The following is a 14,376-nucleotide window of genomic DNA, read 5'->3' as shown; positions in this document are numbered from 1 at the left end:
TCTACATGCCGTAGTGGGAAAGTGCTGGAGGTGGCAGCTGTTCTTCGCGTTGACAGCCCATGGAGCGACTCTTGCCAGAAGAGCGGATGCTGCTCCCTACCAGGGCAGGCCTTCTTCCAGAATCAGCCCGAGCAATGCACTCCAGGCGGAGATTACTCGCTCTGCCCGAGCCTTCAAACATGGAGAGAGCAGTCAAGGGGCCGTCGTTCCTACCACCCGCCCTACTCTCATAATGTCACAGTACGAGGAAGGTGTGCCACGGTGAGGAAGCCTCTGGCTGGAAGCTGCTCAACTTGGGTAGAGTCTTCGGAAGCTGGTAACAGAAGGAGCATGACGTTCTGAGGAAGGACGTCATTCCCAAACGTTAAGCCGATGGCTAATTGGGAGCCCGGTTGGGGACAACAGGATGTGCATATAAACCCAGGGTCCCCAGGCCTTTGGAGCAGTCTTCTTTTCACCATCCTCTTCATCCGCTCCAGGTTTTTCATCATCCTCTCAGCTTCATCTCTTGATCTGCTCCCTCCCACAGCCAGCTCCCAACTCCCACAGCCAGCTCCCAGCTCCCACAAGCAGCTCCCAACAACTCCCACAAGCAGCTCCCAACTCCCACAAGCAGCTCCCAACAACTCCCACAGGCAGCTCCCAGCTCCCAACTCCCACAAGCAGCTCCATCATGAACAACGACGCTGATGCCGTACTTGCCCTACTCTGGCAACGCTACCGCGGCACTGCCTTGGCTACAGGCAATGATTCGACCCAAACTATCCAGGTGCTGAGTACCATCGCAAAACATCTGACTCAGACGAAGCACTTGTCATGTGCAGTTCGGGTAATGGATGTCGCATATATCCGCTGTGTTGAGAGATACGGCGCCACCTCAGTCGAAACATTTGAACGACTGAATGAACTCATGGCCGCATACAATGCGGTGAAAGATCCCATGGGACACCAAGCAGCAGAGGCGATATTCAACCTCCAGATCGACAACCTAGGTCCTGATCATCCCCATACGAAGGCCTTAGCGGAGGCATGCGAGGGACTCAAAGAGGAGTATCAGTTCAACGAGGATCTCAAGCTCAATCTTCAGAAAGAGATCAACCAATATCAAGAGTGGAAGGCCGGCAGAACTGAGGAAGAGATGAGAGCTGAAGTCGGAGATGAAACATATGAAGAAAAGTCTGAGAGATATGACGAGGCCCTGATGCGCTCCGAGATGGCCGATGATGGTGATGTTTGCCAGCAGCCGGGGAAGTGTAAGGACAGGGCATTTGGGGATGTTTTTGGAGCCGTTCTCATCATGACAAAACATTTCATCCCTGAGGACCGTTGGTCATATAGATATGACATAGCACCGTTTATGACGGACAAAATGCGTTCTTGGGTGAAGTAGGATAGAGCAAGACATAGGTTTCATATTTCAAAAACTGAGAGCAATTAGAACGAGTTCTCATCCTCAGAATGACTTGACTCGAATAGCGTACAGAGCGGATCCGTTGCAAGATGTTTGTAATGATGAAGAGGTCTCTAAGGAGAGGGGATTTAGGGAAGTGGATAATAAGTTGGATTTGATAAGGAGACAAGGAGGGATGTTTAGAGGTAGACGGAGATGGGCTTGGTTGATGATTTTAGTAAGAGATTTGGAGACGTTTAAGGGTTGTCGAGTTGTTCATGATGAAGGAATTACAGACAATCGTCCTTGGGTTTTCTTAATTTGCAACCAAAGGCCCGAACACAAGAAGCAATGCTAGAGGTACTGCCTCCTGTCGTTTCGATAATGGTATGGAAGCGTTCATCAGCCAACATGGCGGCCCGTGTTCCAGTCAACCGCTGGTGCAAGTCTGTGTGTCGATTGAGACCGCTACATATGCTCTCGCAGTAGTTCCTTCGAACGTTGGACGGTGAGCACCGCTTCTCATATTGATATCAACGTACCAAAACGACGGTTTGTGGAATGAAAGCCCATATCGGAAAGAGCTCTTCAAGAAAGCTCCAAAGACCATTGGTTGAATGTAGGGGAGTTCAAAAGACACCCTCGTTCTTTGACTCCTCTTGTCACACACTTCGCACTTTTTGGCAAATGGGATGTCTGTCCATACTAACCAGTCTATGTGCATCTAAATGGCAGTGTCTCTTTGATCATATTAACTGAACAAGATATGTTATCCAGAGGACCGAATTAGTGGGAGTGGTATTGTTCCCAGGCTTCGAGACCCAGAAGCAATAGCGCCTCCGTCCGGAATTGCGACACGAAGTGCTTCGCCAGAACGCTTTTGCCGGAGCCCGGATCTCCCGTGATCCAGCACAGCCTGTACTCATTTGATCTTGGCTCAGAGACTTGAGCCAAGCTCTAAGGCTCTCTCCTTCGAGGCCTCCGACGGGAAAGTTCAAGATACCGTCGAACGTACCCGAACGAGGATAAGAAACACCCTCAAAGCGCCGCGAGCACGCACGGCTTGGATAGTTGGAGGCTCTGCAGGACCTTCCTTGGTTCTGATATTCGCCAAAGTTGGGCGGGGGGCCATGATCCGGAACAGGCACGGTCTCTCGGTTCTCTTTGTCGACGCAATCTGTGAGGATGTCGTCAATAGGCACGAGAAGAAGGACGTACCAAAGATTATAGCAATTGTCCGTATCCTACATCACCGTATGAACGGCCAAGAGTCGTCTCTCAACTGATTCCTGTGGGTCGTTGCTCAAGGTCAGATCCCGCGTCATGAACAGTAACGGGGTGGGGCAAGAAGGGGGAGGAGGGGAGGAAGGGAGCCGATGGGGGAGCCGATGGGGAGGGAAGAGGTGGTGATGATGATGCAAGTTATGGACTGATTCTAGAAAGTCTGAATTGGAAGGATGGGGGTAGGCTAATACTTGGTTTCTTTTTTATAGGAAGTTGTTTCTTATTGTTGTGTTTGTGATGAGGAGATGGAGGGAGAGGGTTTGGGGCACAGGGGGTTGCAGCCTAAAGTCACCTGGACTCTCACAAGCGTTATGAGAGAATAATGATTGTACAATTGTTGACACAAACAAATACACTTATCGAAACAAAACCTAGCAAAAAGCAACAGAATGATCATTGTGACTTCTGCCCAGACTCTCCACCGTCACCGTCCTCAAGATCCCCTTCTGTTCCGCGCTTTTGGATGGCTTGCATGAGTTCGTATAGTTGGCCGATTTGCTCGTCTGTGATCTTCATGTTAGTGATTGAGCATCACAGGAGGGGAGAAAAGGGGAGGAATACGCACCGCTCATCTTCTCAACCTTGCCCTTATCCAACTTCTCGCCTACCCACGAGTTTCCTTCGATCTTTTGAGCGTAGAGTTGCCACTCTGTTAGGAAGCCGATCTGTGGTGGTGACATTCGTTAGCCGGTGTCTTGCCGTGACGTTTTAGAATTCCAGCAGTTGAGCAATCCGATGTCTCCTTCCCCCTGACTTCCGTTTCGATTTTCCCTCATCCTCTTCACCCGAAATCGCAGCCTTCGCCATCGCACATCTCCCGTTGTCGGTTCTCGGTTATTTCACCAACCAAACCAGTCCTCTCAATGCCCAACTTCTCCCCACATCCTGTTTCCTCACGCGACCTTCAGCGTTCGTAGGACAGCCTTTTTACAGCCTGTGTTCATACCCTCTGCCACTCTTGCAGGGCCTCCCTTTGTCACTTTGCCTCATCCATACCTGGGCTTCCTCTCCGTTACGCGCCTCAAACCATCACATCCCGGCGGAACGCTTTGCAGTTTTCTTCCCTCCTCTTCCCTCCTCATTCCTATTTCCACCCCCATCCTCACCTCCTTTCCTCCCCAACCGCATGGCCGGCTAGCCCATATCGCTCCTATCCTCCCTTGCCAAGCCTCTGGTGCGCCGCCGCCCCCCTTGTTGTGTTCCCATCTGCTCTTTCTCTTGCTTCTTCCCTGCCCTCATTCCTCTCTCTCTCTCTCCCTCTCCATCTTCCTCCTTTCGCCTCTTCGCCTCTTCCCCTCTCCCACTATTTCTCCCATCTTTCAATCCCCCATACCTCCTGCATCTCACCCTTTCACCCCTCCTCATGGCCTCCTCCCCACTTCTCATCGATCCAACCACCAAAAAGAAGAAAACCTCAAAAGAAAAACGAAACTCGAAAAACTCACCAAATGCGCCGGGTTATCCACGCTCTGATGCGCCCTAAACTCCGCCTTGATATACTCATCCCCCAACAACCTCATCTCCTGCGGGAGGTACTTCCTGTGCGCGCGGAGCAGTCGCCTGTACAAATAGACAGGCGGCAGGAGGGCCATGGGGCCGGGTGTCATGCCGTGGTCTTTGGAGGGGTTGAGGGCCGCTGCTAGCAGGCGACGGGTTGGGCGGAGGGCGGCGTTCATCTTGACGACGACTGATGGAGCGGCCGGGGCGAGAGCTGGAAATGAGAGTGAAATGGAAGGATAGAGGGGGGGGAGAATGAAAAGGTGTCTGGGTGAGACGGTGATTGTGGTATTACAGGGAGGCGTAACGACGAAACGCAGCCGGGAGTTGATGATGCGCTGATACAACGGGCGAAACGGGTTGCCGAGAGAGTGGTTCCGGGATGGCAATTGCGGCAATGCCGGATTTGCCGGTTGGAAGGCAGTTGATGACAAGTGCCAAGGCCGGAGGTTGGTGGGTCTTGACCCACTTTTCGACTCTGCCGCTGAAGGCCTGAGCCCTGAAGCCCCTGGAGGGAACAGCTACAACACCAATGCTGATATCACGATGTAAACAAACCTCACGTTCAGAAAACCGACAACAGAGCCGGGCAGATTGTTGAAACTTGAAGCCACTCATTAAACACCTAGTCTAGGGTATCCGTATTCTATATCTCCCTACACCTTTCTCTTCTCTACCAATGCACAACCATCACCCTTCGTTTCCCTCCCCTGGACCCAACTCAAGCAGCCAAAGCCTCAGCAATCCACCCCGCCTGAATCGCCGACACCTTCTTCGCATAATTCTTCTGCGTATACACATGCTCCAAAAACATGATCGCCTCCCTCTTGACGCCATGCAGACTACTACTCGGATGAATAGCCACCACATGTTTCCCATGGGCCGTGACATAACTCGAATCGGGCGCCAAGACAGCCGTCTTCATCGCAAACCCCTTTAGAAAGGCCTTCAATATCCTCTCTGCTGTCTCGGGGGAGACAGGTTGGTAAGTAACCTCCGAATCTGGCGCCGGAGGTTCCTCAAGCATCTTGGTCTTGACGCTCAAAGAACGGAGTTGTTTCCGGATATTCAGTGCCTGCCGCATATTCCGCACGTTGATGCGCCTCTGCTTGCAGAATGTTGCGCGGTCGGAGGAGGGCGTGGAGACGAAGCGTTGCATGGTGTTGAGGTAGGTGATTAGATCTCCCTCGCGACGCTGGAGTTCCTTGCGGTAGACGTCGACGGATTCTTTGTCTTCTTCTGAGCGGACTTGCATGAAGATGTCGTCGCCTGCGGTGATGCATGAGATGATGTCGATCGCTTCGAGCAGGCAGTCATAGCGGGGGTCGGCAGCCGCCAAAAGCACGCGAGCGTAGGGCGCGGTGACGGGGAAAAGAACCATCTTGCGGCCCATTTCTGTGATGCGTCCGTCGTCACCTAGCGCGCCTAGGACGTGCAAGTGCACGAGGGCGTTCTCGACTGCTTCGATTTCGGGACGGTCCATCAAAGGGAAGGAGAGGACGTCGTCAATGCCGCGGGCTTTCATCGTCAGGACTGCGCCTAGGACGTCCGTCCGCAAAATCTCGGGGAGGTCCGTCTTCTGCAGGGTGTTGAACGTCTCGGCTGTGTAGAGGCGGAAGCATTTACCAGGCCCTTCACGGCCGGCACGACCGGTTCGCTGGATGGCGGAGGATTTGGAGATGGGTTTGGCTAGGAGGGATTCCATGCCGAGGCGGGGACGGTATTGTTTGACTTTGGCTTTGCCGCAGTCGACGACGTAGCGCACTCCGGGGACGGTGACGGAGGTTTCGGCGATGTTGGTGGCGAGCACGATTTTGCGCGTGAAGGGGTGCTTTATGGGCTGGAAGGCTTCGTGTTGGGCTTCCATGGAGAGCTGGCCGAAAAGGGGGAAGACTTTAACTTTGGGTACCTTGGGGTCGAGGGTTTCGGCGAATTCTTCGATGAGTCTCTGGGCAGCCTCGATTTCCTCCTGGCCTGTCAAAAAGCACAAGATGTCCTTTTTGCCGTGTTTGTCGGAAAGCGGTTCCTGTGTGTGAATCTTGAAGACGGTTTTGACGAGTGCTTCTTGGATGTCGGGCACGGGCTTCGGTTCGTGAACGACTTCGACAGGAAACTGTCTACCCTCGATCTGAAGGTATTCCACCTCCTCCCCTGATGTCCCCTTCTTAAGACTGTCGTCACTAGAAAAGAACTTCTTGATCCTCTCCACCTGTGCTGTAGCACTCATGACCACCACCTTGAGCGGGATTCCTCCACGGCCGGCCTTGTCGCCCGTAACAATCTGCTTGAGGAAGCCCGAAAGCAAATCGACATCCACACTGCGCTCGTGGATTTCGTCCACGATGATGGCGGAATATTGTCGTAGATGCGGGTCCCTCAGCAATTCCTGCAGCAACATACCCTCCGTAACGTACTTGATCTTCGTCCCCGGCGGCACCCGATGATCGAAACGGACCGAGTAACCAACCAAGCCCTTCTCCTGGTCTTTCTTGTCCTTTCTTTCGTTCCCATTCTCCTCAATCACCTCCTCATCACCCCCATTCTTCCCCATCTCCTCAACGACATCCTTCTCCTCATCCCACTCTTCTCCCTCCTTCCCACCCTTTGGCCCCTTCCCATCCTTCCCTTTCGGCCCCCGTCCCTTAAACCTCCCACCGTTTCCACTCGTATCCAACGGCGTCCCACACTCCCTCGCCACACGTCCCGCCAGCGTCGTAGCAGCCACCCTTCTCGGCTGGGTAATGGCGATTACTCCACCGACATTAACAGTTTCCTCCCTCGTCTTTACTTTGCCCCCCTCCTCAAGAACCTCATTTCCATCCTTATCCAACACCTTCGTCTTGACCTTGACCCTCCGTCGCTGACACCATCGCTCCTGGTACAAAAACTGCGGGACCTGGGTGGATTTACCCGAACCGGTCTCACCTACTAGCACCAGGACGTCCTTCTTCGAGAGAATGGAGCGGATACGGTCTTGGTAGAGGTAGAGCGGGAGGGCGCGGCGGGTGGGGAAAAGAGAAGGGTCTCCGGTGAGGGGGCGGGAGGGTTGGAAGGTTGAGGGGTCTGAAGAGTTGTTGTTGACATTGTCGCTTGGTTGTGGTGTGTTGTTGTCGGATGTGGAAGTTGAAGGGGTGCTGGTGGTTTTTGGTTTCTTGGTGAGGTAGCCTTCGAGGGAGATGGTTTTGTTGCCGATTTTGAGGACTTCGCCGCCGTTTTCGGCCTTTCTTTTGCGTGACATCTTGGCGGGTTGAGGCGGCGCTTGGATGATGAGGTGTGAGTGTGGTGAAAGTTGGGAAGGTTGAGTGAGAGGACCGGGGTGGATATGTTGGTCGCTGGGAGATGTATGGGCGTGCAAAAGAAAAACGGCTGGCGGGATGTGATTGGATGAAATGTGTGATGGAAGTGAAGGGTGGGTCCCGACGGGTCAGCTTGCAGCTGGCTGACGGTCGCTTGGCAGTTGGTGGGGACTTGAATTGTTACTGTCACTGGGGCAGCGGCCAACCTCAACTGTAAACATCGACGATTATCACACCTTGGGTATACGTATCCAAACGTCTTTACTATTCCTTTGAACCCAACCTCGAGGCATTCCTGGATGGAAGAACCCCTGATAGACTCCGGCCTATGTGTTTCTAAACTTCTGTGATCCCTATTATAGTTTTATAACGGCGTTTCCCCACCACAACGAGGGATATTGGACTGTCCGTGTTCGGTTTATTCTTACGACCATTCGCCTATTCAAAATCCAAACGCGATGGTCAACCAAGCACAGAAAACGCCGACGGCGTGACAACCACCGACCCAACCTTGAATCCCTTCGGCCTCTGACCCGTCCTCACCCTCAAGTTCATCTTGATCTCGATCTCATCCACGTCCTTGACCTCGACATGGTCCCCGACGGTGAACACATAATGCATATACGGACTTCTCACCGGCGTCGCAAAATCCAAACTCACGTCATGGACCTGCCCCAGCGCAAAGCTGAACTGGGTCAACGCGCTGTTGATGCCGCCCTTCGACTTGGGCTCCAGCTTCTCCCTGCCCGCCTCATCGCCATACTTGTACTCGAACGTTACGTCCGTTGACGGCACTTCAAATGTGTATTGCCGGAATTTCTCATCGTGCACGAAGAAGACTCCGCCGAGCTGCACCTCCACGTCGATAATCCGGGTGTCTACGTTCGGTTGTGCCCGGGTGTTTTTTGCTCCGTGGAAGTACACCTGGAGGTCTTCTAGGCGGATATCGTACCAGTTGATGTCGAAGTCATAGGCGCCGGTGGCGGAGGCGTCGTCCAGAAACAAGCTCAGACGCCTGCTGTCACGGAATCGCTCGACGAGGTTTTTGTGCGGACCCGAGATGGTGATTGAAATGGTTTTGCCGTCAATGTGCACAGGTGGCTTGGAGTTGAAGGAACTCTTGTAGTCTGCCACTTGGCGGTACAAGGCCGGGACGGTTACGTCACGCAAGAGGCGGGCACTGACGTTGGACCAGCTTCCGAGAGGGAGCAGCTGGCGGAGGAGATCGCATCGGCGCAAGAAAACGCAGCTTGCTGCCCTGGAGGCGTCGAAAAGAATGCGCAGAGTCTCGAGCTTGGCAGCGTGATGGAGAGAGCTGTACAGTGTGGTCAAGAGATCGAGCGCGGGAATGTCGTCAGAGAAGTTGGTGACTTGCAGCTTCGCTTTCCCATGCTCGGCTTGTGCTTTGGTGGCTGCTGCCTGCGCGAGCGAGGTGAATGTGTCGTTATACGACGTGACGGCTGCGTGGAATTGCTGCACCGCTTCGACGTAGGCGTCAAAGTCTTTGCGGGCTTGTTTCACCTCCTCCGGTGTGACACCATGCTGAGAAGCGTCCACGAAGTAGGTGTTGACCAGCTCCTCAAAGTTCTTGCGATTTACCATGACCGAGTTGACGTACTCTTTATCAATGCCGGAGAGCTGCTGCAACGATGCGGTCTTCTGGGTAATGTCTTCCTTGAGGGCTGTTGAGACAAGGGTGTTCTCTACCGCCAACACTTTGCCGTGCAACGCATCCTTGGAAACAGTTCCTTGCGATGTAGATACGCTGGAACCCAGTTTGTGCAGACCAAGACCGATGGTTAGGGCACCGCCGACCTTGAAAGCGGTCCCGACGCCTGGGTGAGCGAAGAGGCAGACCGTGCCGAGGGCTTCCAATACAGAGCTCAGGTCAGATGGAATGTCCCATTTGTGTGCATCCCACAGCTTCTCAATGGACTGTTGCAGAGCCTTGCGAGCTTCCTGGACGGCATCGCGGGTGGATTTAACGGCTTCGTATCCGCTGGCTGTGGACTTCTGAAGGGCGCCGATATTCTTCTCAGCATCGCTCACGGCATTGTTGAGTTGGGCTTCTGATCGGCTTTTGACCTCCTTTTCGCCAATCACTTTCCCAAGTTCGTTCAGGCACTGCTGGTAAGATCCCTCAATGGATTCGAGGGCTTTGAGTGCCTCGTCCACCGTGGTGAGGTGGATGTTTGGTCGCGAGATGAACTTGACGTCCTGGCCATAGAGATCCCGCTCTTGAGGAGTCGAGCAACGAGAACAAAAGGCCACAAAGACTTGCAGGAATCCGGATCGGACATCCGTGGAGTTTTGCCAGCCCTTTTTCTGGTAAGCTAGGAGGTCCTGATATGCCGTACTGGATGCGTATGGCGCTGATCCATGGGGGTCAGGCAATGAATATGAAGAGCCCTGGTTCGATAGGCTGAGAATATCATCGAAGCAGCACATCAACCAGTCAAAGGTCTCTTGAAATGCCTTCTTCAACGGTTCCAGCGATGCGGTGTCTTCGGGGTTGTCGGGAGTGACGGCATACCCACTGAGGAGAATAGAGTACTCGAACATGAGGCGCTCCATCGCCATGGTCAGTTGGACCACGTCCATGGTTTCGGCCCGGCACTCTTCAGCCAAGGCCTTTTCGTACTGAAGGAGCTCAGCGCCTTTGTCACCGGCGACCTGACCGATAACATGCCCGTCCGCCCCTGGCTTCCCGTTGGCTCCGTGCTGGCCTTCCTGGCCATCATTGCCTCTGGTGCCGTCTTCCTTGTTTCTGACTTTGCCGCCACTTCCACCACTTCCTCTTGCGCCCCCGTTACCGCCCTCACCTCCTTTACCCCCACTGGTATCCTTTTTGACAAGTGAGGCTCCGGAATTAGCATCCTCCAGTTGTCCTCGCGATGGTCCAACGAGGCTGAGAATGAGACCTCCAGCGCCACCATCTGCTCCTTTCCCGCCGGTTGCTCCATTACCGCCCTTGGCGCCGTTAACACTTTCGCCTTTTTCCGCACTTACACCTGAACCATAATGCTTCAAGGCTTCCTCCGACGGAACTACAGCTCCGTTGCCGCCGTTTCCGCCGGCCCCTCCATTACCACCTCGCCCGCCAGACCCTCCAGCACACTTGATCACGATGTCCAAGCGGCGATTGGGATCCTTGTCGTCCGGGAGTTGTGTGATGGACCTAGCGTTGAGAACAAGTGTCCCTGCGGGCTGGCCACTGCTCCCACAGTCGCCGCCGCTGTTCCCGTTGCCGCCGTCCGTGGGTGCTGCGCTAGGTCTAAAGATCGTTTCCGTTTCGCCCGACATGATGGACGTCATCTCATACCTGTGGGTTTCTTTGCCATTTTCTCCATTGTTGCCAGGAGTACCAACGGCCGTAACAGTCACTCCGCTGGCGCCCGTGCAGTCAAAAACAACACTGTCGCCGCCCTGCGTCACACCGGTTGACGAAAACAGTACCACCCGGTTGGCGGTGATGATGACTGTCTTTCCAGGGAACTCGAAGGTGCTCCCTGCCACGAGGTAGAGGTTCTCGACATGGAGACGGATGTGTTTGGTTGCGTATGTGCCGCTGACCGGGAGCGGCAGACGTACTGAGCCCTCCGGTGGGATTATGCCAGCACCGGAAAGGTGGGAGGGAAGCAAGGTGATAGACCGGTAAGCGACCAAAATGCGAGTTGTGTCGGTCGCTTTGTCGACGACGCAGCGGTAGAGCGACGTGTCGGATATGTCGAGATCTGTTTTCTTGTCGCCCGCCATTGTTGTTCCGCAAGAAAGACTTGGTGAATGTCTTGGATAGGTAAGCTAAAGGTACTGAAGCGCTCTCGAGCAAAAGTCTTGAGAGAGTACATATATGAGAACAACCGAGATGATTATATCAAAGCCGGCACGGTTGATCTTAATAGCACCAGATGCTCCGCAACAACGGCTCCGTTTCCACTTACACGGCAAGCGAGCAACACATGAACGGCCTTGTTCGGAACCCGTGCTCCTTCACTGTTCCGGACTTTCTCAATCCATTTTGAGAGTAACACCAAAGTGAACTAACTTGGAGGCTTGTACGTGACAAGTCAACATCGTGGATGTGCCAGGTAACTACCTCAAGGCGTCCGAGCTAAAGGTAGCTCTATCTCTAGGTATGTGATATTTGTGATAGGCCATCCAAACCCAATTCGGCATCCGGTCTATCGATACTTCTTGTAGTATTTACAAGCCTATACGTATGGGCTTGTACCTTTCGCCTATCTGGCAACGATTACAGGTATATACAGGTATCAATACCATCACTTAGCGCATGACTGAATCGGACGCCACCAAGCCAGGTCGCAAGCTGAACCGTAGCGCCGGTCAACTCCGGTGCTGCATAGCTTGGGTCTGGAACTCGGTCTATACGATACTATCGAGGACGTCCCCGGGGCTGGAGCATATCGTTTGATGATGTTGCAGTAAAAATGGGCGAAGTCGTCACAGCGGTATGTCCTATCTTACAGCCCAGCTGATATTATGTTACTAAGCTAAACCAAGACGAGAGTTCTGACCATTATCGAGTGGATAGATCCAATAGTCTCAAATTCTCCCACACACACACGACCTTTGGATGTTTCCTGACAGCAAACCGAAGGAAAGCGGAATGCTCCATCATCCACATCATCAGAGCGGTCTGTTCATTTCATGGCGGAGGCCGCCAAAGGGAAGATAGGATGTCTGCTACATAAGTAGGAGTAACTGAATCCAACGCGCGGTTGTGCCGGTAACAGACATTGAAGACCAAGCCCATTATCAAAGTCAACTTCAGAAGTCGATACAGCACTTACAAACACGTCCTCAGCTTCTGCTACTCCCTTCACCATGTCCAAGCCAGATAAGCTCGCCAAGATTGGCATCCGCGTTATCCTAGACGCCGCGCCAGATCGCCCCGCTACATTGCCACTCATTCAGAAGCTTGATTACGAACATGCCTTGGACAAAGCGGACTCTCTTCTTCCTCCCCTTATCCCGAAGCTAGGGGCACTGGATCCAAGATGGCACTGGCAAGACGCCTTCAATAGCCTCGGAACTGATGCCAAGACGATTGCACAAAAGATCAACGATGAGCCCACGGGAGAGGCAGTCAATGCCGCCTTGGATGACTTCTGGGAGAGGAAGTTTGGCCAGTATGATGAGACACCACTTGAGTTCCGCGTCCAGTATGTTTTTGAATACAGCAGCTCAGGTCCGATAGACGGCCATCGAGGCTTCTTCGCCGGACAAGTCTCGGTTCCCGGAGCGGCCAAGTTCTTCGAGTCCGAAGCCATATTGCGACACATGCTCCAGTCCTTCCCGCAAGGTGCTCTAGTTATCGAGCCGCAATGGATGGACAAAGTTATGCAGGAGGATGAGAAGCACAAGTTCATCATCGGCAAGGAAGCCGAGATCAAAGCCGCCACCGACAAGTACTTCGCTGAAGGCGGCAGTCTGGCCAAGTGCGGCGCCCTGTTAGGGGCAACCAACGCGGTGAGGATACAGGGTGTGGTGGCGCGAGAGATCCACGGCCGAAAAGTGTACACGATGGTGGTGGCCACGACCGACCAGCATGCGCTTGACGGCGTCAACCTGTGGGAAGCCGCGTACGACCCCGCCCACCCTGATGTCGTCATCTTTTCCAACACGTTGCTCGGAAAGCATAAGCTTACCTTCATCATGGACTGGGCAAACAATGTTCTCGGCAAGCGGCTAATGACGACCACATGGAAGACCGTCCAGCTCTCCATCGAGGCGGAAGCAGCAGGCATCCCGCTCGAGAAATATATTGCCGATCGACACGCTGCGGGAGACCCCCGTGTCAGCAAGATTGCCCGCAGCAGATATGTCTTCGCGGGAATGGACGGCGTAGCATTTATCCCGGCGACGATCCGCAAGCACCTAGGAACAAACCTGAACATTGAGCGAACTCACTGCATCATCCTTGACGCAAGGGCAGACGGCCCGGTGGCCGACAAGCTGCTGAGCCTCAAGCCGGATACCCCAGAATCCGTCTTCAGCGAAATGAACCTCAGGGTCGAGAAACAACCACAGGGCTTCTTCGTGCACCGAGCCCCCGCAGACCCGTTCCTGCTAATGCACTTCGGTGCTATCTCCGTGCCGCCCGCTCTCGGGTCCGCGGCCCTCAACGCGGCGCGGAATCCCGCTGAACAGCTCATGGACAGCACTATGGTGGCCAAGATCCGCGAAGACGTGACGGAGCACATCAACAGACCCATACTCACGACGCTGTTGGAGCAGAGGCCAGCGAGTAGCGCGAAGATGATTGAGAACATGCGCCGGGACACGGCCTGGACGAGCGTAGTCGACGACTACCTGCTCACAGAGGTCACGCCAGACTTGGAAGCCCAGGTGCGGGACGTTCTGAAGTCGGACGCACAGTGGAGCGATATTCCCGATCTGCTGCTTGAGAAGGCGGTGCTGAGCGCGGCACGGGAGACGATTTGCTTGCCGCTGTTGGCGCCGCAGGCGTACGTGGAAAAGATTACGTCTTTGACTGTGTACGAGACCATGAAGATTGCGGTGCCGACGCCGGTGACGCTGGAGAATAAGGTGAAGGCGCTTACGCAGGCGGCGGACGCAATGGACTCGGTGGTGCAGGGTATGAAGCAGCAGCTTGGTGATATAGCCAAGGACAGCGCCGAGTATAAGGAGAAGGAGAAGGAGATTTATGAGAAGGAGCAAAAGGTGAAGGAGCTGACGGAGGATAAGGTCGGGGTGGAACAGATGTCGGAGGAGATGAAGAAGGGGGAGGAGGGGTTTAAGGATATTGACGTGTCAGTTAAGGAGATGGAAAAGGATCCTAAGAAGAAGATATTTGAGCATGGAAAATGATAGGGGTGTAAATAGCACAGATTTGAAGGTTAGTTGTCTCAGCATTATTCTTCTCCC

General features: G+C 53.9%; 5 protein-coding genes across 5 annotated transcripts; 2 read left to right on the top strand and 3 right to left on the bottom strand.

The window, feature by feature from the left end:
- The first annotated feature begins 582 nt into the window (after positions 1-582).
- Positions 583-1,429, top strand: B0H65DRAFT_71163 (uncharacterized protein). Its single transcript, XM_062831312.1, has one exon. It carries the CDS (start codon positions 674-676, stop codon positions 1,388-1,390), a length of 717 nt encoding a protein of 238 aa, XP_062687590.1. The 5' UTR covers positions 583-673; the 3' UTR covers positions 1,391-1,429.
- Positions 1,430-2,986: 1,557 nt separating this feature from the next.
- On the bottom strand, positions 2,987-4,582 carry B0H65DRAFT_454325 (uncharacterized protein). The gene is made up of 3 exons (XM_062826190.1): positions 4,120-4,582; positions 3,240-3,339; positions 2,987-3,177 (listed from the first exon to the last, which is right to left on the bottom strand). The coding sequence occupies exons 1-3, from the start codon at positions 4,348-4,350 to the stop codon at positions 3,068-3,070; spliced, it is 441 nt and encodes a 146-aa protein (XP_062687589.1). The 5' UTR covers positions 4,351-4,582; the 3' UTR covers positions 2,987-3,067.
- Positions 4,583-4,724: 142 nt separating this feature from the next.
- B0H65DRAFT_454324 (P-loop containing nucleoside triphosphate hydrolase protein) lies at positions 4,725-6,786 on the bottom strand. The gene has a single exon (XM_062826189.1). It carries the CDS (start codon positions 6,720-6,722, stop codon positions 4,893-4,895), a length of 1,830 nt encoding a protein of 609 aa, XP_062687588.1. The 5' UTR covers positions 6,723-6,786; the 3' UTR covers positions 4,725-4,892.
- Positions 6,787-7,873: 1,087 nt separating this feature from the next.
- On the bottom strand, positions 7,874-11,485 carry B0H65DRAFT_71129 (uncharacterized protein). The gene has a single exon (XM_062831311.1). The coding sequence runs from the start codon at positions 11,221-11,223 to the stop codon at positions 7,930-7,932; it is 3,294 nt and encodes a 1,097-aa protein (XP_062687587.1). The 5' UTR covers positions 11,224-11,485; the 3' UTR covers positions 7,874-7,929.
- A 430-nt stretch (positions 11,486-11,915) lies between these two features.
- On the top strand, positions 11,916-14,319 carry B0H65DRAFT_439357 (uncharacterized protein; the record flags this gene model as incomplete). The annotated part of the gene is made up of 2 exons (XM_062825411.1): positions 11,916-11,936; positions 12,250-14,319. The coding sequence occupies 2 exons, from the start codon at positions 11,916-11,918 to the stop codon at positions 14,317-14,319; spliced, it is 2,091 nt and encodes a 696-aa protein (XP_062687586.1).
- Positions 14,320-14,376: the final 57 nt, after the last annotated feature.

Source organism: Neurospora tetraspora (assembly GCF_033439725.1).
Source record: "Neurospora tetraspora strain CBS 560.94 chromosome Unknown B0H65scaffold_1, whole genome shotgun sequence".
Taxonomy (NCBI): Eukaryota; Fungi; Ascomycota; class Sordariomycetes; order Sordariales; family Sordariaceae; genus Neurospora; species Neurospora tetraspora.
The sequence above is the reverse complement of the archived record's forward strand: the minus strand, read 5'-3'. Positions and strand labels throughout refer to the sequence as shown.